Source organism: Pygocentrus nattereri, chromosome 18, assembly GCF_015220715.1.
Source record: "Pygocentrus nattereri isolate fPygNat1 chromosome 18, fPygNat1.pri, whole genome shotgun sequence".
NCBI classification, from domain to species: Eukaryota; Metazoa; Chordata; class Actinopteri; order Characiformes; family Serrasalmidae; genus Pygocentrus; species Pygocentrus nattereri.
Window position 1 is genome coordinate 3,431,465 of NC_051228.1, and position 27,265 is coordinate 3,458,729.

At 43.9% G+C, this 27,265-nt stretch overlaps 2 protein-coding genes across 49 annotated transcripts in view; both read right to left on the bottom strand.

Annotated features, from left to right (window-relative positions):
• Nucleotides 1-258: 258 nt before the first annotated feature.
• The window catches only part of LOC108437803 (protocadherin alpha-C2-like), a 334,331-nt gene continuing 307,324 nt past the window's right edge, over nucleotides 259-27,265 (bottom strand). For 33 of the 48 annotated variants that reach the window (XM_037547174.1, XM_037547160.1, XM_037547151.1 and 30 more), the window contains exons 2-5: nucleotides 11,660-11,718; nucleotides 10,365-10,418; nucleotides 7,489-7,601; nucleotides 259-3,133 (exon numbers count right to left, since the gene is read on the bottom strand). In XM_037547174.1, the coding sequence (XP_037403071.1) occupies nucleotides 2,901-3,133; nucleotides 7,489-7,601; nucleotides 10,365-10,418; nucleotides 11,660-11,718 (459 nt within the window). In that variant the 3' untranslated portion in view covers nucleotides 259-2,900. Of the gene's footprint in view, nucleotides 3,134-7,488; nucleotides 7,602-10,364; nucleotides 10,419-11,659; nucleotides 11,719-13,859; nucleotides 16,543-16,756; nucleotides 19,377-20,462; nucleotides 23,155-27,265 lie in introns of those variants that run through there. The other 15 variants (XM_037547178.1, XM_037547177.1, XM_037547180.1 and 12 more) reach the window with 9 other exon arrangements.
• Nucleotides 23,980-26,880, bottom strand: LOC119265976 (protocadherin gamma-C5-like). The gene has a single exon (XM_037547187.1). The coding sequence runs from the start codon at nucleotides 26,538-26,540 to the stop codon at nucleotides 24,069-24,071; it is 2,472 nt and encodes an 823-aa protein (XP_037403084.1). The 5' UTR covers nucleotides 26,541-26,880; the 3' UTR covers nucleotides 23,980-24,068.

Sequence of the window (27,265 nt, forward strand, 5' to 3'; positions counted from 1 at the left end):
ATCACAAAGTGCATTATAAGGTCCAGCTGGTACCTATAAACCTGTAACTTGTGGTACTGGACCAGTGACCAATGGCAAAAGCACAGATCCTTGTTTTCTGGTAGTATGGGAAAATTGCCATAGTAGTCATATGTACCGTATTCATATAGGCAACATCAGCACCTACTAATCTAACAATACTATGTTACGTAACACCTTGTAGTTTTCACTAGTTTCACTTGTGAAAAGAGAACATATACTCAAGGCCAGACGTGGTTGTGAGTTCTGACAAACTTTTATTTGAAATGTAAGTGTTCCATTAATAAACAAGAACATAAACAAAGAAACAGCCATATAAATATCTGCATTATAAAATAAAAGCGTAACATGAAGCGCTAAGCATTTTAAAAGAAGGTAATCACGGTCGAATACAGAAAGGTATTCAAGCAGCAGACAGACATTTAGATATATATATAGATAGATTCATAGTTAAACAGACAGGAATGGCATTCCGGTAGCATTAAGAGTTGACTGTAATTACAAACACAGAAGACTCTAGAGAGATGGGATGGGGTAGCACGCTAAAAACCATAGGCTATTTTTTTTTTTTTTTCGTTTTCAAAGTTCAGGTGATCGAAGAAATAAAGCGAAAGAGAAGGAAAAACACAAAAATATGCACAAATTTTCACAAGCCCTAAGCTACGATTGCGTGTCTTGCAGAGACTGCAGGTTGTATTTACAGTTGGGTTAGTCAGTGAGCTTGAAGCTTTTGTGTCTATAGCACTACAACTTGATCAGTTTTTCTCTTCTTTCTTTCTTTCCTTCTCTTTTTTTTAGCTTTTCTTTTATTTTCTAAAAAATACTGAAACATTCCTGTGCTAGCCTGATCTTTGTGGCGCTAGTTTATACAGACAGGTTACATATCTTATTTACATTGTGATGAAGGGTTGGTGCGTTTAGGGTTGTGCAGAGTAGAAGAGGGCTGGCCAAGCATGGAGTGGCCTAAAGTGAGTTTTCCTGGTGTTATTCCCAGTTGAGCCATGCATGCTCCTCCCACAACTGCGTTCTGTCGAAGCCACCGTTGCACAAAGCTCAGTGCTGGTCAGGATACACGTATGAAAGGCCATTATGTTGGAGTAGATCCAACGTAGCTCAGTTTCAATCACGACAGCACAGTCCAGCTTGACAGCATAGCATATTAAACTGGAAATTCCCATTATGAAGCAAATCTAAACAAAATTTTCTTTGATATGTCCCCAGTTTTTTCATGCCGAATTCCCATCAGCGAGTTAGGTGTCCTCCTAATGTGTCACATGATGCTACCAAGCTGAGAGGGTGAAGAGCGGCACATGCTTCCTCCAAGACGTGGCATCTTTTAAAACTGCTGCTAATGCTAACAGATGTCCATGCTGCCTATAATCGCGTGGAGTGATACCCACCCAGAAATGATGCTGTCTCGGACTCCTGGCCATGGACGGGCCTAGCGAGCTCCCAGAGATGGGGCCACTAATTAGGCAGTTGCGCCACTTAGGAACCTCTGAATGGGATTTTTGCCGGTGGCCTGTAAATCTTGTCCAGCTTCCCAGCATTTGCTATGAAGGAATGGATTAATGGGTGGAGCATGGATGGGTCAACTGAAAAGTATCTTCATTTGCTTGAGAGCCACTTTAGAACATCATCAGTACTTTACATGTTCATCCATGCTTCCTTCAATCCAACTGAGCATCCAGTTGATCTACCTACACCTTCCTAGCTTCTAACCAACCCCAAACATGTGAAGAACAATCCCACCAACCCAGACACCATCCCCTTTAAGCACTTTAACATAACTCTCACTCTGGGTGCCCAAGCCCCCCATTCACTCAACCAGTATGGCATAACTCATAGACCAAAAACCTTGAGTAACTGCCACCTTATCCAAGGTTTAGAAAACGTGGCGTACTTCGTCTGATGCGAGTCCACAGGATTGATTTACAGCTATAATAGAGTTCAACCGCTGGATTCAGCCATTGATAATAGCTGTTTACCTATCATTAACCTCACATTGCTTTAATTATTCTCACAAATGTAATGACACCATATCCAATCGTATTCCTTTTTCCTACAATGCAAACAGCCCAACTTTTCAGTTGCTGGTGGTTTTTTTTTTGCATGAAAAATGCATTTTCTAATTTTCTCTACGGTTAACATTTACTGCAACTTGTGACTTTCAATTTAATATCTTACCCGCACTGCATAGTTCATTTTCAATACTCCTATTCATGTCGAAGTGGCTCATGCAAAAACAAATCAGGACCTCTGGGGGCTATGGCACATCCTCTTTAGAAACCTAATACCGACATATTTCATTCTTGTTTACCACAAGAAGGATCTACTTTGCATTAAAATGAACACAAAAAAGCCTTAACGCGACAAAGGATCAGTATTTTTTCTTCAGTTATGCTATCTTACAGGACAGATTTCCCCGCCTAGAGGGTCGCTTTTGGAATCTGAACAGATCTCGCCCTATTTAGTCCCTCTTGATGTCACCATTTCAACAGCACAGTACAAAAAAAATACCAAAAACAGAAACAAACTGAAAAAGAAACGGGTGATTCGTTTGCATCAAAATAATATGGAACAAAACAAAAATGGAGGTTAACATAGCTTAAATGCGTCATCTCACAACAAAAGGATATTCTGATTAGTATCCCCTTAAACTCTAAGACTTCCATTCCTCTCGTAACTACGTAGTAGTTTCATAGTAGCTACTGAATACTCCGTGGTGGGTCCTGGATAATGGACACAAATGAATACCAAGCCCAGAGTTTAAGGGGTTGAAACATTCTAGCGAGGGAAAAGCTAACAAGTGCAGAGGAGAAACGCTCAGATCCCCACAGCTATGATCATTCTCCACCGCTATGCCAACGCGTCACTCTGCCTTACTTCTTGTCCTTCTTCGTGGCCTTTTTCTTGCTGGCCGGAGTTGGGGCGGCCTTCGGAGCCTCTGCTGGAGGCAGGGCTTGGGGTGGAGGCAGAGCCTGCTGGGGCATCTGCTGCTGGGGGTTAGCCGTAAGTGTGGCGGTGCTGCCTGGGATGTAGACGTTCTGGCGGTAGTCGGGAACGTACTGCGCATTGTAGCGAGGACCCAAAGTCGCTGTGGCTTCACTCACTTCTGAGGGGAGAGCGAAGGACATGGGGGGAAGAGGGTGGGATAGAGTGAGAGTTGGGGGGGGGGGTTGGAGAGGTAGAAAGAAATAGGAGGAAGAAAGAAAGAAGGAAGAGAGGGAGAAGTTAGAGCATATGCAACTTAGGGCAGAAGACATATGCCACCGTTTAAAAGCTTGGAGTCACTTCTCAGATAATTCTATGATGTGCACAAATCCCTTAATTCAGGAACGATATGGCATCTTATAGCATCTTATCTCAGGTTAGGAAATCCTACTCAAAACTACTCAATCAAGGTTGGTAATCAGTCGTTATGTCTGTAACCAAGCAGCTACGGGGGGGGGGGGGGTTTGGGTGGGGGGTGGGGGGGGCGGGTAGAATTTTCAATAGAATGTTTATGGGTGTAATAGAATGGCTATGGGTAGTAACAGAAACTGCCACTGGCATTGTCCTAAAGTTAAGACAGTAATTAAGAGTTTTTTAGTTGGAATGCCTATTATCTAAAATTAGACGAAGATGTTGAACTTACAAAAACATTATTCTACAACGGCTACTGGCCTAAATTCGACCCCAGCTAAAGTTGTCATGGTGATTTGCTAGATAAGCATGCTGAGTTATGTTTCTTTGATATGACCACTGGTTCCTGTCACAGTCGTGGCCATAAAGGGCTATGAGGACACCGATATCCCAACCTCAGTAGGTGCAGATGGGTTTGGGATTTTACCACAATCTCCAACTATAAAATTCAATGTGGAAAACAGCAACATCCTCAAAATGGGTAGGCTAATATGATAAAAATCTATTATTGGTAATTCTAAATCAATCAAAACCAGTGAAACTTCATACAGGCTTCAATATGCACTGCTGAAATAGGAACTTGATAGCACATATCCTTTATATATGAGTAAAAAAGGTAGTAATTAAGTCCTAAAAAATCAGTAGATCAGAAACTAAGATTTGGGATTTTGTTGTGCACTTATTTGGCACGTCACATTTCTCCAAGGTTTTTTTTTCCCACTAAAATGTTGGTCCTGGTTATAGTTGTAAACAATTCAGACTCCCCAGTTTTCCAAAAGAGCAGTCTGATTGACTCTCTATGTCTTAATAACTGATTTAGGCAGACATTTAAACAATTAGAATCCCTTTTTATTTTTTATCTATTTGAAACCGGTGATGTTGTACAGGTCTAGCATATTACAGTCATTCTATATATTCATCTGCAACCAAGCGTGTTTTGTATTATCTAGATTTTTGAATGGTAGTGCAGCTCACAGTGACTAAAGCTCTGCACTGCAGCTCTTCCCGTGACCTGCTTTTGCCTCTCCCTTCCCCATGCATTATGTATTCTGTAACACATACACGTGCACAAGCTCACACTGCTTGGACGATGTCGTAGGTTCAATGACGCTCAAAGAGGAAGACCCCTAAACAACACCCAAATCCATGCGTTACAGACGGGGGTTTGTGGCTCATTGACAAAGCCGACTTTCATGCGTTTCTTTCTTCATTTATTGGCTGCGGCGATTCTTCGGTGGCTTCATGTGGTGCTATATGTACTAAATAAATGGTGAAAAGAGCTCATTCATAGCCTGCATCGGTGGATAGCTGGTCCTTAGAACTAATTCACCACTGCACACAGCACTAGAAAGGGGAACAGTGCTGATAAGCCAGTGCCGCATTTGCAGGCAGTCTGCAGCTGTGCTACTGAGGAAGAAAGACTCTTCTGTCCTTTACCGCTCCATTAGTCTATTAAGAGTCAATGGGCTCTGTGCTGCATTGTGCTCACTGGAAGTATCTCTCTCTCTCTCTCTCTCTCTCTCTCTCTTTCATTTTACCTCCTTGGTTCCCTTATTCCTTATTCCATCCAGTGACAGGCAATCTTGCCTTGAGAATTTGACCTTGAGGTGTGATGTCACTCACTGCAGAGGGAAAGGGGGGACTGTACATCATCCACTGATTTCCCTCACATAGAGATTGAGCTAAACAGCTGGAGTTTGAAATCTGTGTTTTCAGTACTGTAAAGCTTGCAGGTAAATATATAAAATTATGCTACCATCATTTGGTGGAAGGTGTTCAAAAGGGCTGGCGACATTTTCCTGGCAGTTTTAAGGCTATACTATAGTTTCTCAGGGAGATTCACTCGAAAGAGGCCCTGAATATTCTGGAATAACTCTCACTTGGACAAAGCAATATGAACCAAACAACATGCAATGAGCTCCTCGGTATATGGAGCTTTGAACAAGCCAGGACGCCCCTGCGTCGGAGCGACGAGGGAGGCGCCGGACAGCCGTCGCAATGCTTAACCTCTCTAATGCTTGCCGGTATTTTCAGGAACATGGAGCACCGAGTCAAATTGTGTCTGGCAAAAATGGAGATCACATCCAGCATCACATGTAATGTGATCGATTACATATACATGAAGGTATGCAGAATATTTTTCTGGTTCAGTTTGCTTCATCCTAATGGGAGAATATTCAGGGCCTCTTTCGAGTGAATCATCCTGTAGAAGGCATTCATGAAATGTTTGATCCACATTTAGTAGGTCATTTGAGTGACCATCAGTCACTTTCTGGGGTTGTAGCTCAGAAAAGGAAAGTTCCATTTTACCAATTAGAAGATTTGAGCTGTGTCAGGTGTTCAGCACACTGTGGCTGTGATAAGCACTAAGCTACAAAGTCTGTTGTTATAATGCCTTATGTCATTTCACCCGAAAAAACTGTCATGACAACCCCATTTCAGAAAGATCAGCCACCTGACATGGGTGTTGTGGCAACTTCACTTCAGTGTTGACCAAAGGAGTCTTTGTAACAGGTGATGTCTACTGAAAAAAAGCCGTTATGTATGTTTATGTAGTTTTCATGATGTGCTTATGTAGGTGTCATGCAACCTTATGAATACTGCCATGCAGTAAAGTGTTCTTTCATGTTTATGTGATTTTGTGAACATGTAGTCATGCAAGAACATTGTCCTGATGTTGCATGGCTGCATAAATTAGATCATGATGCCTCTAATTAGTCTACAAACCTGAAAAAGGATGTTCTTCTATTTAGAACCATGAGTTCTATACAGAACTATCTCATGCATAAACGACCCTTTGTATTGGCAGAAGGTTCTTCAGACAAAATGTGTTGCATATGATTGCAACACTACTAAAGAACCTTTGAAGAACCATCTTTATTTGCCACTTGTTTCTGCTTTGACATTACAACTGTACTTCAATAGCATTTTACTTCAAAGGCATCCAACACCCTTTTAAAATGGTTCTTCACGGGTTCTTTAGTAAGGGCAGTGGTAATATATGCAGAACAAAGCCCACTCAGTGAATCTCAATGGTTCTTCTTGAAGATGGGAATCATGTACATCTGGCTCTTTAAAGAACTTGTTTATAAATGTATCTAGTGCCACGTATCTAGGATTATGCTATTGTTAGCTCTTTTACCATGGAAGTGGCTAAATAAAGCATCTTCATACCGACTTCTACAGATGCACCATATAGAGCTTCCTCACCGGCTGCATCACTGTCTGGTACAGCAGCTGCACTGCCTGTGACCGCGAGGCCCTTAAAGGAGCGGTGAGGATGGCAGAACCCATCGTAGGCAACAAACTACCAGCCTTACAGGACGTCTACCAGTCCTGCTGCCTCAGGAAGGTCAAAAAGATCTGGTCACCCAGCACTCGGCCTGCTCACCATCCTGCAGGAGATTCCGCAGCATCCAGGCTAGAACAACCTGGTTAATGAACAGTTTCTACCCACAGGCTGTCAGGCTTCTGAACAAGCTGTGAAGCTGGGGGTCCGTCCCCGACTACCACTTCACCCAGTCACTCTGTCAGCGTTATTATTGTATCATATCATCTCTGCTGTGGACGATAACACCTCAACACTAAGCCACCCTAAAGAACAGTAACACTGAGTCACTTACGAAACTTTAAAATGCATATTGTCTTTATATTTTCTCTATATTTTGTGTATATTTAGTAAATTTCAATTAATTTTTTGTATTTTACTTTCACTTCTTTACTTTCTGTAGATCATCTGAGCCTCACAAGCATTTCAACGCATCGATGCCCTGACATGTTGTGCAAATGACGGATAAACTTGAACCTTGAAAACGTGAAACAGATTATTAAATTCGGCAGCAAACTTAATTATGATGTTTACCGTTTCGTCACCAGACTGTTGTTATACACACTCCACGTGAACAACACTGAGAGCTCTGCATAACGACACACACATGGAGCAAACTCATGACAAACTCAAGCTCTGTTCCTTCTAAATCCAAATTTACCCCCTGGAAAGGACGATGGGAGAGACAGGGAGGAAGGGTGGAGGAATTTAATAACGAGAGGAAAGATTAAATTCACCATTAGCAGCAGCCATCAGAGCCTGGAGCTGTTCGGCTTCGGTGGGGGGGTTGGGCCACGGTCCTGTCCCGCCTACTGCACCTGCACCGGCCTCTTCAGGACGAGGTCCCGCTCTGCGTGACACACAGGTGCGGTTAGTGTCTCACTCGGCACCCCACACACGCACATGCACACACACACACACACACACACACACACACACACACACAAACACGTGTACGCCTGCCGCCAAATCTGTCAGCATAAAACACGCCAGGCTCATGAGCTGAGACAGCCATTTTGTTTGGGAATCAGCAGCAGCACACAGCAGAAAATGGAGGCTGTAGTGAAACTGAGCGGAGGTGACCGGAATATAATCAGACAGGCAAACAGGTCAGCACGCACACAGAAACACACATTGATTTTCTGGTCTGATAGAGTGTATGGCCTCCGTTCTGGACTCGGTTTAGGGTGAGGCTAGTCTGCTTTACCCAGCGGGTGAATAGAGCTGAACTGCTGTTTTTTGGTGCCCTTGCGTTTTTCCCTAAACTGACCGCAGTCTTAAGATTGGTCAAATCGGTCTGTTGTGCGACCTCTAGTCAACAATACAAACAGCTAATTATGCCCATTCATTCTGGCTGGTTGAAAGCAGTCTGTTAGTACTGGGTGGTATGGCCAAATGTGCTATCAGGGTGGAATTCAAATTATTCCCAGTTTTATTACATAGGACATAAATTATAAAGTAACGTTCGTTATCTTCTATTTCAAATACGACCATCTCACATGCTTACATCTATTTAAGTAGGTCAATAATGGCTTGGTATTCTGGGAAGCCCTTTCACTTGGAACAAGAACCCTATTTAAGACCTTTAAAAATGTGTTGATTGGGCAAAATAGGACAAAACAAAACGACACTATAAAAGTCATGCGCAAAGATTTTGGGCGCGCCGGGTCAAATTGCATGTTTTGTTGATTTTAGTGTAAATAAGTTAACGCAGCAGCTTCTCTGTGGCCGGGAAAATTCCCAAAAACCCAGATTTCAGTTTGGTAAATATTATAGTCATTTAAGCTATCAGGGTCAAGCTGTGACCCTGTGGATTCTCGGCTCGATGCAAGGACCAAACCCTGAGGCGGTGATGTTATCGGATGCAGCTGACCAAGAGAGGCTGCACTGACGATGGTTGCTAAGTAACAACAATGGTCACTTGGCTAAGCTACTTACATTCATTCATGTTTTGTAGAGACTTTGGGGTCCGTTAGCTCAACACTAGATAGCTCAAAGTTTCTTTCATGATAAGAACACAAGAGTTTTTTTGTTGCATAGCAACACACCACTTGAGGTAGAACTACTTAATTGGTGGAAGAAATTGCTGCCATTGGAAACATTCATTCCAAGCAAGGTTTGGAGCTTCGCTGCTTTAGTTTTAACTTTACTTGGCAAAATTGTTGCATAAAAACAATAGAAAACTTATTGTGTGTTGTTGTGAATAACATCAAATCAAATCACAGCCATGATGCTATTTACAGTGACACACTCTCAGGTTCTACTGCTTGTTTGACTATTTCAACTGTGGACAGTAACTAAGTAAATGTAACTGATTACTGTACTTAAGAGTTTTTCTGTGTTTCAATATAGAAATATGTCCACATATGCAGTCGAGACTGACGCGGCTTTTTTCTGAATTTCTACAAACACCATTTCATTTTATAGTAAATGAGTTTGGGCTGGTTTATGTTTATGAACAGACGCCTACAGATCAACATAGTAAAGGAGCTCATCTGTGATCCTGAGTTTAAAGCCAGTTTTTATTCAACTTAAACTTGGAACTAAGTTGTAAATAAATCTGAAACTGAAACTTTGCTTGTGTGTAAAAAGTGATTTCAGAGCCACTCGGTTCTCCCTGATGGAAACTGTTTACCTTCAGTGTTTTGTGCTTCTGATCATTTTAATAGACGTCAGCGTCACTAATTAATGACGTTCTATTAAAAGACTGGTTTACCAAGAGAGACGCTGGAGGACTTTCACCTGAAATGAGTTCATGAAGCCAGTCTGGTTATAAAAATGATAACAGGACATCAGAGCCAGAATTCCTCTTTTAGTACTTTTACTTTATACTTAAGTACATTTGAAGGGAAATACTTTAGTACTTTTACTCAAGTGGAGGTCTAAAGGGAGGAACTTCTACTTTTACTGGAGTGATATTTTACCTTGGGTATCTACTTTAGCTGAAGTATATGGTTTGTGTTCTTCATCCACCACTGGACATTTTAAGCAAACAACTATCATCATGATTAGGTTTTTAGGCCTGTTTTGTGCCATTTTTCCCCTAACACAATGGATAGCTTTGTGTTAACTAACAAAATTAGTTCAAACTCAGCTATTACTATCATTTGTTTATACTGTGTGTCCCCAACAAAGAAGTGCATTAGAATGAACGTGATTAGGCGTATTGACTACTTTATCTTTACTCACACAAAAAATATCAACACAGAAAATTAAAACCAAGAACAGGACAACAGAAACATTCTCTACTCTATGAAGACGGACTAACACAACCAGTCCTACAAAAGCTGATGCAAACCCATTTCAAAGAGACAAATAAATGGCACTTTACTAGGCAAGGCTACACACAGTGACCTACAGAGCAAGATGCAACACACAGTCTTCAGCAATATACACAGGTCCAAAAGCCTTAGGTCCAAGATATTGAAGCTCTTTATAAATTCAATTGACATCGATCCATGTTTGGAGGACGATTGGACAATGTGTAGTGGAGCTGGAAGACACATTGAGTAGCTCTAGAGGACCTTGACAGAAAGAAAATTCCCACTACAGGGCTCCCCACATGAAGCCAAGCTGCAAAACACACTACTCTCCTCCTCTTACTCCACTCTACCTGGACTTCTCGTAGGGAGTCCACCTCTGCTGCAGGGTGTGGAACCTGTGCTGGCTGGAACACAGGGATAGGAGCATGGGGCTGTCACTCACTCACCCACAGGCCAATCAGGAGGAGACTAACATCTGCTTTCAATGTTTCGCTTGGCAAACAAAATCTAATTTCTACAACTTTCCAGTTGCTCCAGATGTTGTCGATTAGCCAAGAAAGGTTTGGTATCCAGATTTTGCTTGAGGAGCTACATTGTTAACAAACACTAGAGGTCAATAGTCACCCAAACTTTTTCTGCAAATCCCAACATTCAGACATTCAGTGATGTTTTATTTATTTTGATTGTTCATAGTCATTTATGCTGTGTCCTACACTGCAAAGAATGGCATATTACATGTGAAATGACTTAGATCAAGTCAATATGTCTTGAGATGTTTATGCACTTCTTATAAAATGATCTAGCTGATATTTAGACATGATTTATTTGTTTAGGTAATTTTATAAAAAAAATTGCTGGTTTCAAGAACATTTCTTACAACAAGCCAAAATCTCTGCCAATCTAGTGAGACACCTTTACTTAATAAAATGACTGAAAACAAGTCAAAATGTCTAAATTAAGCTTATATTATATTAGATTTAAGCTAAATATTAGATTTAAGTATATTTAAGATAATTTTACTTGACAAGATGCCATTTTTTGCCGTGTAAACCGCATCAACAAGTCTGTGCCACCTTAATGATGACCTGGATGTGGTGCGAGTGTGAAAAACGTTTTGGGTGACTACTGATTTCTACTGTTTGTTAGCAACATTAGGCTTGTAGCTCCAACTAAAGATACAAAATTTGGACGCTAAACATGTCCCAGCTGATCAACTACATCTAGAGTAGGTGGGAAAACGATTTGAATTAGATTTTTTTGCCAAATCATTCTGACTCAGTCCACTACTGAAGCTTTCTGAATTCTCAATAGTCCTGCACTATGTTTAATATGCTTCCAGAAAATGAGCATTTTATGCACAGACTCCTGTGCATTCCACCACTGATCAGCAAACCACTGCAAGTGGCATGCTGTCTATGATGATGTCATATTCATTGCCCAACTAAACTATATCTATGCCCAACCATCAAGTCCCAACCCCTCCAAGATAAGCTGCCCAATGGAAAACAAAGTCTGAGTCTCTGTTCTCTGATCTCCCTCCAAACTCTTAGATTACATAAAACATTAACTGAGAATACAGACACTCAATTCCAGTGGAAACCTCTAAAAGGTTATCATGCATGATAATATAAGCGAAATCACTTACCCACTTGGTCCGGGTCTCTGGTTTGGGGGTAAGCGCCAGTCATTGTTAGGTGGCTTTTGCTGTGGAAAGAAGAGGAAGATTATGGTCAGTTTATGTTTTGAGGTTGAAAAATTCTGGCGCCCAGTCCTGGAATAAGGGCTCTTCTGTGATGATGTAAAGGCCAGAGATTCCAGACCAGGAGATGGTGTTTGTGAGGTCATTATAGAGTGAACCGCTGAACTGAAACTGGTAGGAAAACAGGAAGGGGTGGATTGATTAGGTTTTTGAGGAACACAGCAAGACTCAGAGTGTGATATAGAAGCAGATGTGTGGTAGGCAGGGGAATTGAGTGTGTGAATAATTGAAAAAGCCATCATGTCACTGCCACACATGAATGCGTCTACACAACAGGAAAGCACACTAGCTCACTCTCAGCAACATAAGAGTAGTAGGTGCTGCACATAATGAACATGGGAAAAGCTTCAGGCAAAGCCGCATCCTAGACTTTTGAGAGTGTATGTTCTACATCAGAAATGGTACCAAAAAAGGTTCTTGGCACAGTAACATAGCAGAACCGTGTTTGGTTCCTTAAAAATACTATCAGGAGATGGCTCACTGGAGAACTTTTTTTTATGAATGAGATGCATGAGCGTGAAGAACCTTAAAGAACCACCACACAATGTTCTAGAAAGATGCCTTGGATTGGTATAGAACTTTTATATTATGTGAGGGCTCTTTTAAAGTTCTAAAAGGAACACTTTACTAGAGCCCTGCTGCAAAATATTGACATAACTATGCCATGGAAGATGTTGTATGATGCCACATGCTGCCATGACATGTGTATATCAGTGTTATGTTACCATTATTGGTTATGGCCGTAATGTTTGGTGCCAAAAAAAGTTCTTCACATGTTTTCTCGGACATGGTTCTTCAGTGAACCAAAAAAATGGTTAAAAAAAAAAGAAGGAAAAAACTTTACTTTTAATGTAAGTCAGTGGAACCAGACGTCTTCCCAGGTCATTTTGGGTCGTTTCATTTGGTCCATTGATCATGAAATTCATACATACAATGTAAAGAGCAACACACACACATATATATATATATATATATATATGTCACCTTACATACATTATGTACAGGACATCACTTAGCAATGCACATACTGAGAGTTTCTGACCTAGCATTATGAACTCTTAATCTTTTTTAATATTCATCGTCTCATAAATCCTGGCACACATCTGCTGCTTCCCCGGCCACCCGCCATACTTTGCTGGACTGAGCCTCGGTCAAAGAGGAGCACGTGTGGCTCTAACGTCCTACTGTACTGATCCTCTAAACCCCAGACAGGATTACAGTTGCTGGACCAGCCCTCCAACTGCTGGCGGCTCTCCCACCCACACGTGCAGTTCAGTCGGCCCAGGCTGAACTTGACCTACTGCCCAAGTCTGCCAACGGTGCCTCTAAAAGCATGATTCCTCAAAGCCCGCAACAGCTACGCATTCAAGCATGAAAATCAAATGTGCTCGCTTGCAGTACATAGATTTTTCCTTGCTTGGTCATCAGATCTGGAGATGATCTAAACACAGTTTGGCTCTGAGTGAATGAAATGAATGCGCATAGTCTCAGAGCTCGCAGTCTGAATCATATAGATTGCTTGGTTAAGGCTGGAGTAATATCACAAACAAAACACTTTTAGGTTTGAGAAGAACTTTCTTCTCAAGAAGAGTTGATGAATGAGGCCCAATGTTCTCAAACACATCAGCAATCTCAGGTGAGGCTACTTATCTTAATTCATTACAGCTCCTGCTACGCTTCCACCCAATCTGTTTCTGCTATGTTAGTGTTACTTCAGTTCAATGCTCATGAGCTTAGATATGTTGGAAACACTTTACTGTACACCAGTGTTCATTGGAGTACATGACAACCTTCATGCCAACTGACACAACCTTCATGCCACACACACACACACACACACTCACACACACACACACACACACACACACACACACACGCACACACACGCACACACACACACACACATATACCAATTAAAAGATTTAAGCTGTATCACGTCATCAGCATTATGTCACTAAGTTACAGTGCTAGTTGCTATAATGTGCTGTAATGCACCCAGAAAGCAGTCATGTCAGCGTGTCCACGCAGGTTTAAGTCAACCATCACAACAAATATTACTGATATTTTAAGACTGGAGAACCCTCACCTTCATGAACGAGCTATTGAACAGTCTTCTGGATAGGCTTGTGCTCAAGGCACCATTTGGTGTCTTAACAAACACAAAGTCGCTCCTGCTGGAGATGGTGGAGAAGCATGGTGTGTATGTGCGCTTGTGAGGGTCCTGAGAGCCCCCCACCACCTCCAGATATCTAATAGGACCATCAGTGTTCAGCTGCAGGTGGAAATCCTTGTGTTGGTGTTGACGCAGAGCTTGCTTAAAGCCCAATCTGTGCATCAGGCAGGCCAAGTGACCTCGGTGCCCAAGCCATCGCACTGCTACCACTGAGATAGTCAGGAGAGAGACGGCTATAATACAGGATAAGGAGACTATGAGGTAAAGCGATAAATCTGATGAGCCTTTAGTCTGTCGGGAAGGTGAGCTCCTGCGCTCAGAGGAAGCATCTGTGGCTTTCTCAGCCACAGTGATGTTTACAGCCACAGTGGTGGAGAATGCAGGCTTGCCATTGTCTTGCACTAGAACTATGAGGCTTAACACACCCTTACGCTCATCTTGCACTAACTTTCTGGCTGTCCGCAGCTCTCCAGTGTGGGCTCCAATGTGGAACAGTTCTGCATCCGGCCCAGCCAAGCTGTAGAACAGCCAGGCATTGTAACCGCTGTCTTCATCTATGCATGTTATCCGATTGACCACATGCCCAGGGCCTGCGTTGCTTGGCACCAGAAACTGCAATGTGCCATCGGAAGGAAGTGCAGGGTATAGAAGTCTGGGTGAGTGATCATTTTGATCTATGATAAACACGTGCACTGTTGCATTGGAGCCATGAGCTGGCGACCCCTGGTCACGGACCTGCACCACAACTTGGAACACATTCATCTGCTCATAATCGAGTGCCCTCATGGTATAAATGTGCCCTTTTTCTGGATTTATGTAGACAAATGAGGACACAGGGTAGCCGTGGACATCACTTTCCACTATAGAGAAAGACAAAGTGGAGTTCTCGCCCACGTCTGGGTCAAATGCAGACACGGACAGAAGAGGAGCATTTGGAGCATTGTTCTCAGCTATGCCCACTGAGTAAGAGGGCTGTGAAAAGACTGGCACGTTGTCATTTACATCTGAAAGGCGAACCACAAAGGATTCCTGTGAGGAACGGGGAGGGGAGCCCGAGTCTGTGGCCGTCACAGTGATAGTGTATTCAGCCACAGTCTCCCTGTCCAGCTGGCCATCAGTCATTAGAGTAAAGTGGCCCTCATAGGAGCTACAGATCTTAAAAGGCAGCTCAAATGGAATCTGGACATTCACTTCCCCATTTTTCCCCGCGTCCTCATCTCTGATGCTGAGGATAGCGATCACAGTGCCTGGGCTTACGTCTTCACTCAGTTCATGCGACAGAGAATCGATGCTAATTACTGGAGTGTTGTCATTGACATCAGTGATTTCTACCTTAATGTTGCAGGAACCCTCCATTGCAGGGGTTCCCCTGTCCCTGGCCTGAACTGTGATATCATACACATGTGCTTGCTCATGATCTACCATGCCTATGACAGTGATCTCCCCAGTGATGGGATCCACACTGAAAAGCTTAAGAACATAGCTGGGAGTGACTTTATCAAACGCATAGAAGATTTCTCCATTCAGACCGTGATCAGCATCAGAAGCATTGAGAGCTGCCACGAGTGTTCCAACTGGAGAGTTTTCTAACAGACTCACTCTTATCACTGACTTCTCAAAGTCGGGAGCGTTATCATTGACGTCAAGCACGTTCATCAAAATAAGAGTAGTGCCAGATTTTTCTGGTTTACCGCCATCGACTGCGGTCAGAATCAATCGGAACGCGCTCCGCTTTTCTCGGTCGAGAGGCTTATTTAAGACCAGAAGTGGAAGTTTAGTACCGTCACTTTTCATGTCCACCTTTAAAACAAAGCAGTCATTGGGACTGAGGATGTAAGAACGAAGTGAATTGCCTCCCACATCCGGGTCGTATGCGCTTTCTAAACGGAATGTCGTCCCTGGGGCAGCAGCCTCGGAAACTTCCAAAGAGGTGCCGTTAGTTTGGAAAACGGGCGCGTTGTCATTCACGTCTACAACTTCTACCGTGACGCGATGCATTTCTAGAGGACTCTGGAGTAAAATTTGACTCCGAATGTGACATGACGAGCTCGAGCCGCATATGCTTTCCCTGTCGATCGCCTCCTTGATGACTAACGCTCCGCTTGTGGAGTCTACGTCGAAATATTTGGCGTTAGATTCCGAAACAATGCGCAGCTGCCTGTGAACCATGCTCCGAACGTCCATGCCCAGATCCTTGGACATGTGGCCGACGGTAGTCCCTGGTTTGGATTCTTCAGCCACGGAATATAGAAGTTCTGAAGCTTGGATTTCAAAGCACAAGCACTGGAGAATAATCCAGATCAAAGCCCGAGCTAATGCCCTTTCGTCCACCAATTTGGAGTCCATTGCCAGATCGTTTACCACAATAAATCCACGAGTTTAGATGACATAGTCCTGGATATAAGGCTTACATGGGTGAAATAAAAACAGGCATATGTTATTTTATAAAGTACCCTACATTAAAAACAAGACAGTGCGACGCTAAACGGCTACACTCGCTGTGGACTGCTCTTTGTCCAAGTGATACTGGTGAGGGCAGCTAGCAGGTGGGGGTTTATTGCACCCCAAACGCAGCGACTTTCCATTGGACAGAAGTTAGTTTCTCCACCACAGACCCCAATCAGGAACAAAAGAGGAACTTTTTAATGTGTGCACCAAAAGAAACAGCTGTCAGCCAAACCCGCCCCCCACCATCCCCATCACACACACACACACACACACACACACACACACACACTAGGCACGCACGCGTGCGCGCGCCAGAGGGCAAATGTCACGAAGAAAAACTTAAACTGCACCTCTCTGCTCACCTGCTGACTCTCGAACTTCCACGTGCTGTCAGGTAAGGACGCATCCAGCACGTTGAGCGTGTCTGTGAAGTCAGTGGTGCTGCTGGGCTTAACGAGGGTGAAATCACTGAACTCGGACATTGGAGAGAGATAGGAGCCGAACGACTGACTCTGAGACATCATGTCTCCTCCCAGCACCTCCACATACTTAATGGGGCCGTCCGTGTTGAGCTGGATCTGCAGGTTTCTGTTGGGGTTTTTATATCCAGACTCGCTCCGCCTGATACAGCAGCTCGAGCTGCCTCTACTGCCTCGAGCGCATTTCACCAGCAAGATGAAGAACGTCATCAAACACAGCAGCGAAACAGAAGCGAGAGAGATGATCAGGTACAGAGTGATTTTCCCGCTTTTCTTACTGACCTCCGCGCTTTTCTTGCGGTAGTCTGAGACGGGCTCATGAAAGCCGTCCTCTATCAGCACATCCACGGTGACCGTGGTGGACTGCACGGGCTCTCCGTTGTCCTTGATCTCTATCAGCAGCCTCTGAGAGGAGTCATCCTGCTCGGACACGGAGCGCTTAGTCCTCACCTCTCCTGTGTGCAGATTGACGCTGAACAGAGACGCGTCCGCGGCCTCCGCGAGCCGATAGGAGATCCAGGCGTTATGGCCCGAGTCAGCGTCCACTGCCGTGACCTTAGTGACGAGGTGTCCTGCTTTAGCGGAGCGGGGCATCCTCTGATGAGAGGCGGAGCCCATGACTGCAGAGGGGTAAATGACCGCGGGGGCATTATCGTTCTGGTCCAGAATGAACACATGAACTGTGGCGTTGCTGCTCTGAGACGGAGAGCCGTGATCTTTCACCTGAACTTGGATCTGGAAAACTTTCATTTTCTCATAGTCGAAGGAGTGCATGGTGTAGATGCTGCCGTTATCGGAGTTTATATACACGTACGATGACAAAGGAACATCCTGAGCTTTGGAGTCGATTATAGAATAGGATAGTTTGGCGTTTTCTCCTACGTCGAGGTCTGAGGCGGACACCGAGCAGATTATAGAGCCTGGGTTGTTGTTCTCCTTCACATACACTTTATATGCCCTATCAGTAAAGTGTGGTGGGTTATCGTTAACATCGAGTATCTGAACTGGGATGGTCTTTTTGCTACTCAGTGAAGGAGAACCTGAATCAAAGGCGGTGACTTCCACCTTATACTCGGGGAATATCTCCCTGTCTAGAACCCCGTTCGTCACTAAGGAATAGTCATTGGAAAAGGTCGGTTTTAATATGAAAGGGACATTCGGTTGGGTCTGCAGAGTGACTTTCCCATTGGCCCCGGAGTCAACATCCCGTGCGCTTATTAACGCCACCACGGTGCCACTGGGCGCATCCTCTCGCACTGGACTCGGCTTGGAGGTGAGCACGATTTGGGGGGAATTATCGTTCACGTCTAAAACGTCTATCTGAACTGTGCAATGGCCCTCCATTTCTGGCATGCCCTTGTCTTTAGCACTGACCTCAATATTATAGGTGGAGGTGGTCTCATAATCTAACTCCCCGTTTAAAATGAAATCACCAGTTTTGGAATCAATGTAAAACAATGAACGCACAGCCTCGGCCGTGTGCTCCCCAAACGAATACTCCACCTCACCATTAGGGCCTTCGTCCAAATCTGTAGCAACGACTTTTACAACTGTAGTCCCTTTTATGGAATTTTCTGGAATGTTAACTTTATAGACAGTTTTGTCAAAAGTTGGGTTATTGTCGTTGTTATCCAGCACAGTAATATTTATCTGAGTCGTGCCTGATCTAACTGGATTTCCACCATCCAGTGCAGTCAGCAGAAGCTGGTGAACAGCCTTCTTCTCGCGGTCGAGGGCTTTCTCCAAGACCAGCTCTGGTATTTTACGACCATCACCGAGATCCTTTACCTTCAGGCTGAAACATTCATCCTTACTCAGCGTGTACGACTTCAAAGAATTGCTTCCAACATCTGGATCCTGCGCGCTTTCCAAAGGGAAACGCATCCCAGGGACGGTCGACTCTGCTATTTTTAATGAGCGGTCAGCTGATAGAAAATGAGGGTAATTATCATTAATATCCTGTATTTCAACCTCTATTCTATGCAGCTGGAGAGGGTCCTCGATTATGACCTGAACTGGCAGCAGACAGTTCGCATTCTGTCCACAAAGCCTCTCTCTGTCGATTCTTTCGTGAACAACCATCTCGCCTTTCCCCAAATCCACGCTGAAATACTGCTTACCTGACTCGGAGGCTATTCGCAGCTTACGATCATAAAGCTCGGATATTTTCAAGCCTAAGTCTTTCGCAATATTTCCAACAACAGAGCCCACGTTCAATTCCTCTGGAACTGAGTAGCGAGTCTGCGCTTCTGCCTTATTCCACAAAAGAAGAAAGAGAAACCGCCAGAATAAATGGCGTTTCCAGCTTCCAGAGCCCCTCCTCTCGGTCATTTTGGTAGAAAATCCACACGAATTAGCAGAAGCATGTAAAAGGTGAAATCCCACCAAAAAGCAGCGCGTTTTGTCCATTTCGTCTGATAATTTTATTATAATCCATTCTCATCGCTGAGAGAGGCGCATCACCTCCGTCTCCTCCGGCTTTGTGCATTGTGGGATTCACTGGGCTGGGGGAGGGAGTGGATCTCTTTGTACAGTCCTGCATATTACTGGAGCTCAGCGAGCGGCTACACTATCCAATAGAAAGAGAGCTGCCTCTTAAAGGCACAGGCTCCCGCAGCATCAGCACCCTTGAATCTGACTTGGGGAAAAATAAACGGTATTATTTTTAATATGTCATTATCTTACTGTTTCAGCATTGGTTTATTGATGTGTTCACAATATTTTTTGTCCATTTTTTTCTCTTTTTCCACCATTATTTTTTGTATTATAGAGAGAAAATTGCTGGAATTAGCTCCATGGTTCTCTGTTTAATAGTTCTATACATATATAGATTATATTTCCGGCAATGTAAACAATAACTGTAATCGTGATTATAACTGTGTTAAAACCAGAACACCAGACACATTCACACAGAGCACGTTTCATCAGCCCATTTCTGGATGATGAGGGGAAAATGAGTTCATAAATTAGGATGTTCAGCTAAAGTAAGAGAATGGAGAGCAATAGCATACCAAGAAAAATCTCAAGCAGCGTGGAACAGCCTTTACACAGGCTCACAACAACAACAACAACAACAACAACAACAACAACAACAACAACAACAATATTGTTCTGCACTGTAAAGTGAATGTGAGCTAAAAGTTGCGAAAACTAACCTAAAGAAAATGATAGCAAACCAAAAGTTTTGGTTCAACCAGTACTTAATAAATAAATAAATAAATAAATAAATAAATAAATACATAAATAAATAAATAAATAAATAACAGATATTATTTTCCTTATATCTTTATATCTTAAACCTTAATGTACGTGGTTTACAATGAACCCGAGCGCGCAAGAAAGCACCGAACACAATAGCCTGTTGTGCCTGTTCACCGAGGCAGGTCGCTGTCCAACTCACTAGTTCTGAAAACACCCATTTCCAGCACCACATCATTGAACAGCTGCCCCTGAACCACTGTAGGAGATCTTCACACCAAGCAATGGAGCTGAAACACAATGCAGAACACCACGGGAACTAAAAAAGCCCAACAGAACAACAACACTAATGCATCAGTGCATGTTTGTCTCAGAACCTTGTTCCTCTCACCTGCTGGCTCTCGAACCTCCACGTGCTGTCAGGTAAGGACGCATCCAGCACGTTGAGCGTGTCTGTGAAGTCAGTGGTGCTGCTGGGCTTAACGAGGGTGAAATCACTGAACTCGGACATTGGAGAGAGATAGGAGCCGAACGACTGACTCTGAGACATCATGTCTCCTCCCAGCACCTCCACATACTTAATGGGGCCGTCAGTGTTGAGCTGGATCTGCAGGTTTCTGTTGGGGTTTTTATATCCAGACTCGCTCCGCCTGATACAGCAGCTCGAGCTGCCTCTACTGCCTCGAGCGCATTTCACCAGCAAGATGAAGAACGTCATCAAACACAGCAGCGAAACAGAAGCGAGAGAGATGATCAGGTACAGAGTGATTTTCCCGCTTTTCTTACTGACCTCCGCGCTTTTCTTGCGGTAGTCTGAGACGGGCTCATGAAAGCCGTCCTCTATCAGCACATCCACGGTGACCGTGGTGGACTGCACGGGCTCTCCGTTGTCCTTGATCTCTATCAGCAGCCTCTGAGAGGAGTCATCCTGCTCGGACACGGAGCGCTTAGTCCTCACCTCTCCTGTGTGCAGATTGACGCTGAACAGAGACGCGTCCGCGGCCTCCGCGAGCCAATAGGAGATCCAGGCGTTATGGCCCGAGTCAGCGTCCACTGCCGTGACCTTAGTGACGAGGTGTCCTGCTTTAGCGGAGCGGGGCATCCTCTGATGAGAGGCGGAGCCCATGACTGCAGAGGGGTAGATGACCGCGGGGGCATTGTCGTTCTGGTCCAGGATGAACACGTGGACTGTGGCGTTGCTGCTCAGAGACGGAGAACCGTGATCTTTCGCTTGGACAATAACGTCCAAAATCTTTAACTTCTCATAATCGAAAGAGCTCATGCTGTAAATGGTGCCGTTCTCAGAGTTTATATAGAAGTAGGACGATGTTGGAACTTGATTCAAATGCAAATCCACGATAGAATATGTGAGCACGGCGTTCTTGTCTTTGTCAGCGTCAAAAGCTTTCACTGAAAAAAGCGGACCTCCTGCTGGATTATTCTCTTTTACATAAACGCTGTAAGAGGGCTGAGAGAAAACGGGTGGGTTGTCATTAACATCGAGAACTTTCACACTGACGAATTTCGTCGTTTTCAACGACGGCGCGCCAGAATCACGGGCAACTATTTCTACATCGTATTCTGATGTATGTTCACGGTCTAAGGCTGAGTTAGTTACCAGTGAGTAGTGGTTGCCAAAGGATGGCTTGAGTTTAAAAGGAAAATCAGGAGGGCTATTTAGCTGGACCTTACCATTTTCACCGGAGTCCAAATCTCTGACATTAATTAGGGCCACCACGGTCCCCACTGTGGCGTTTTCTGGCACAGGGCTGGGCAGCGACGTGAGAATAATCTCAGGAGGGTTATCGTTCTCATCTATAATGTCAATCTGAACTGAAGAATGACCCTCCAGCTCTGGGTTCCCTTTGTCTTTTGCGCAAACATCGAACGTATATGATTTGGTGAGCTCGTAATCCAAGTTTCCAATCACTGTAATATCTCCTGTGTCAGGGTTCACTTTGAAAGCTCGTTTGACCAGATCGGTGGTATGTGCACCAAAAAGATACTGGATTTCGCCATTTAAGCCTTCGTCTACATCGGTGGCTTTTATAGTCATGACGCTTGAACCAACGCCAGCACTTTCAGGTACCAGAGCTTTGTACGCAGCAAGTTCAAATTTTGGTTCATTGTCATTAATATCTTGGACAATTATCTGTAATAAAGCTGTGCCAGATCTCACCGGATTTCCACCATCCAAAGCTGTTAATATCAGCTTGTGAACGGGCTGTTTTTCTCTATCTAGTGGTTTCTCAACAACCAGCTCTGGCACTTTTCTCCCATCTTTTAGGGTTTTTACATTTAGACGGAAAATCTCGCTTCTGCTTAGTGAATAAGAGCTCAGGCTGTTACTTCCAACATCTAGATCTTCAGCACTTTCGAGAGGAAATCGAGCTCCAGGAGCAATCGATTCATACACTTTCAGCGTGCCATCTATTGTGTGAAAATTCGGCGAGTTGTCGTTTATATCTTGTATCTCTATCTCAACACGGTGCAGCTGTAAAGGATTCTCAATGACTACCTGCAGTGGTAGAACACACGCGGCGCTTTGAGCGCAAATGCTTTCCCTATCGATTCTATCATTCACCACCAGTTCCCCCTTTCCTGAATCCACACGGAGATACTCTCTGCTCGACTCAGATGCTAATCGTAACTTACGGGAGGCGATATCAGAGACGTCTAAACCGAGGTCCTTAGCGAGATTTCCAACCACAAAGCCTTCCTTTAGCTCCTCTGGTATGGCGTAGCGAATCTGAGCTCCGGTTAAATCCCACAAAAAACAGAACCCAAGCAGCCGCAGCGCTGCCCGTTTCCACCCTTCGTTTGTTGCGCGTTTCATCTCCCTGATATTCTCGCTCTTTCCATTAGTAAGTGTTTCTCCTGCATCCACACCTGGAGCTGATTGTATTCCTCATTTTAAGACAGTAAATCCACGAATTCCGGTGCTGGAAACGGCACTATAACCGGTACAAAGGGAGCATCTTCCTTCTCTACACCCCTCATCACTGTACTGCTGTGAAAGGGGGAGGGAGTAGATCCCTTTGTGCCGTCTTGCGCACCATTGGAGGGGAGCTCAGCCTGTTCTCCTCCAATGGGGAACGCGATGTCTCTTAAAGGCGCATTACACTCTAGTCTTGGTCTGTGTTTATTGCTACTGAATGGAGGAGGAAGATTATTCAGTGTGTCGTTTATTTAAAACCATTTTAACAGAATAATAATAATAATAATAATAATAATAATAATAAAATAATAATAATAATAATAATAATAATTATTATTATTATTATTATTACTACTACTACTACTACTACTACTACTACTAATAATAATAATAATAATAATATGATTTTTGTTATTGTTATTATTATTACTACAATAAATTGAGGGGCAAAAATATTATGCTAAGATGAAAATTATGCAAGATCCTGTCAAAAAAGTCTTTGGTAAAGACTAAAATAGCAGATTTTGCTTATTAATAGATTTATAAGTACATTTATTGAATAGAAACTTTTAGAAGCTCAAGTTTTGTGCAAATTGCAAAATAACAATAACAGAAATAGTACAGATAAATAAATGTTCACATGGGAAACAAGAAGGACATCTCAGCAGAAAACTGGCTCTTACTGACCAGACCCAACAACAAGTCACTGGCCATTGTACTGGTGCTGAATCATTTTCAGCACCATCAAACTGGACAGCTACCAGCAAAGTGTAGTGTAGCAGTTGAGCAAACACATCTCTCTCTCTCTCTCTCTCTCTCTCTCTCTCTCTCTCTCTCTCTCTCTCTCTCTCTCTCTCTCTCTCTCTGTCTCTCTCTCTCTCTCTCTCTCTCTCTCTCATCACAGCATTATTCACAACACAATACGGAAAATAACACGATCTGAATGTAAAGTACAAGAACGCGCATTTCATTCTCTCACATTTTGGCTCAAAACTGGTGAATTAATCCAAGATAACATAATAACAGTAGAAGAGGAAGCTGACTGGTTTAACTTCGATGCTAAATTATGTTCCGTGACATCCTCACCTGCTGACTCTCGAACTTCCACGTGCTGTCAGGTAAGGACGCATCCAGCACGTTGAGCGTGTCTGTGAAGTCAGTGGTGCTGCTGGGCTTAACGAGGGTGAAATCACTGAACTCGGACATTGGAGAGAGATAGGAGCCGAACGACTGACTCTGAGACATCATGTCTCCTCCCAGCACCTCCACATACTTAATGGGGCCGTCCGTGTTGAGCTGGATCTGTAGGTTTCTGTTGGGGTTTTTATATCCAGACTCGCTCCGCCTGATACAGCAGCTCGAGCTGCCTCTACTGCCTCGAGCGCATTTCACCAGCAAGATGAAGAACGTCATCAAACACAGCAGCGAAACAGAAGCGAGAGAGATGATCAGGTACAGAGTGATTTTCCCGCTTTTCTTACTGACCTCCGCGCTTTTCTTGCGGTAGTCTGAGACGGGCTCATGAAAGCCGTCCTCTATCAGCACGTCCACGGTGACCGTGGTGGACTGCACGGGCTCTCCGTTGTCCTTGATCTCTATCAGCAGCCTCTGAGAGGAGTCATCCTGCTCGGACACGGAGCGCTTAGTCCTCACCTCTCCTGTGTGCAGATTGACGCTGAACAGAGACGCGTCCACGGCCTCCGCGAGCCGATAGGAGATCCAGGCGTTATGGCCCGAGTCAGCGTCCACTGCCGTGACCTTAGTGACGAGGTGTCCTGCTTTAGCGGAGCGGGGCATCCTCTGATGAGAGGCGGAGCCCATGACTGCAGAGGGGTAGATGACCGCGGGGGCATTGTCGTTCTGGTCCAGAATGAACACATGAACTGTGGCGTTGCTGCTCAGAGACGGAGAACCGTGATCTTTCGCTTGGACAATAACATCCAAAATCTTTAACTTCTCATAATCGAAAGAGCTCATGCTGTAAATGGTGCCGTTCTCAGAGTTTATATAGAAGTATGATGACGCGGGTACCTGATTCACCTTAGAATCCACGAGTGAGTAGGTCAGCATAGCGTTCTTATCCACATCGCTATCTAGAGCAGCTACGGAGAACAGCGAGGCACCTGCTACGTTGTTCTCCTTGATATACACGTTATATGAAGGCTGTGAGAACACAGGGGCGTTGTCGTTCACATCGAGAACTTTAACATTTATAGTCTTCACGGTTTTTAACGTTGGCGAGCCAGAATCTGTAGCAGTGATATCAATATTATACTCTGGGTTTGATTCGCGATCTAAGACCGACTCTGTCACCAGAGAATAATGGTTATCAAAAGAGGGCTTCAGTTTAAATGGGAATTTTGGCGGGATTTTTAGATCTACTTTGCCATTTTCCCCTGAGTCCAAATCCAAGACGTTAATCAAAGCAACAACGGTACCGACTGAAGCGTTCTCTGGCACTGGGTTGGGTAAAGATGTGAGAATAATCTCAGGTGGGTTATCATTTTCATCGATAACAAGGACCTGAACTGAGGAGTGACCCTCCAGTTTTGGCTGCCCTTTGTCTTTAGCACAGACATCGAATGTGTACGAACTTGTCGCCTCGTGGTCTAATTTTCCAATCACGGTTATTTCACCAGAATCTGGATTCACACTGAAGACCTCCTTGACCTGGTCAGGCGTATGAACACCGAAATAATACTGTATTTCTCCGTTTATGCCTTCATCTAAATCTGTAGCTTTGATAGTTACCACAGTTACACCAGCAGCAGCGCTCTCCTGTACCGAGGCTTTGTATGTTTGAAGCTCAAACTGGGGTTCATTGTCATTAATGTCTTCTACAATAATCTTTATTAAAGTGGTTCCAGATCTGACTGGATCTCCACCGTCCAGAGCCGTTAATATGAGCTTGTGAACGGGCTGCTTCTCTCTGTCCAGAGGTTTATCAAGTATAAGCTCTGGCACTTTTCTACCACCTTCAAAGCTTTTCACATTTAAACGGAAATGCTCGTTATTGTTTAAGGAATAAGACTTTAGGCTGTTTTTGCCCACATCTGGGTCCTCTGCGCTCTCAAGAGGAAATCGCGAACCTACAGCTGCAGATTCAGCTATTTTCAACACACCATCTTTGGTATGAAAATTGGGCGCGTTGTCATTTATGTCCTGTATTTCTATCTCCACACGATGCAGCTGTAACGGCTCTTCTATAACGATCTGTAAGGGCAGTAGGCACTTCACGTTCTGCCCACACAGCGCCTCTCTGTCTATTCTCCCGCTGACCGTTAGCTCGCCCTTGTCTGAATCCACGCCGAAATGCTGCCTACTAGACTCAGAAGCTATTCGTAACTTACGATCTGCAATGCGTGAGAGGTCAAAGCCGAGGTCCTTGGCTATATTTCCTACAACAGATCCTTCCTTCACTTCCTCCGCTATGGTGTAGCGAATCTGGGCTCCGACTGCTTCCCACCACCCAGAGAAACAAAGCAGCCAAAACGCCGCCCGTTTCCAGCCTCGGATTCCTTTGTGTCTCATTTCCCCGGTGCCTGAGCCTGTTCCATCAACAAACGTCTCCTGTACATCCACGCAAATGTGAAGCTTCCATTTCTGAAGAACGAACAAAGGAACAATCCGCTCGAAGAGCTCGTCTTACGACCAGCATTGTATCCATCAGAGGGAGCGCGTCCTCTTTCTCTACAGCCTGATCATTGTGCTGCTGTGTCAGAGGGAGGGAGTAGATCCCTTTGTCCAAACTGGCACACTATTGGAGCAGAGCTGAGCCCCTTGCGGTCCAATGGGCGACGGCGAATTTAAAGGGGCAGCACAGTGGCTGTCACCGCCTCAGTGCAGACTGCTTATATGGAGAAGGTTACAGGGTTTGAGGCGCTCTGATTAAATTAGAACTCAAAAAGTAATATACGACTTTTACCTAGACCTTCTTATTCAATATAAAGAAAGAAAGAAAGCAGGGAAGCAAGAATATGAAAAGAAGGAGAGGAACACGTTTAGATACTTTCTGTAATGAATAAATAAATAAATAAATAAATAAATAAATAAATAGGCCACAGAACGCCAATAACATTTGGAAAAATATGATTAACTGTTTAAATTTATCCTTATAATTATGTATATGCACTCCAAAAAAAAAAGAGAGATGTTATATATATATATATATATATATATATATATATATATATATATATATATATATATATATATATATATTTGACATTGTTTGAGGGTCTTCAGATTTACACTGT

Excerpts from the sequence above, each read along its gene's own strand:
- LOC119265976 (XM_037547187.1), bottom strand. The coding sequence starts at position 26,540 with ATGAGACACAAAGGAATCCGAGGCTGGAAACGGGCGGCGTTTTGGCTG.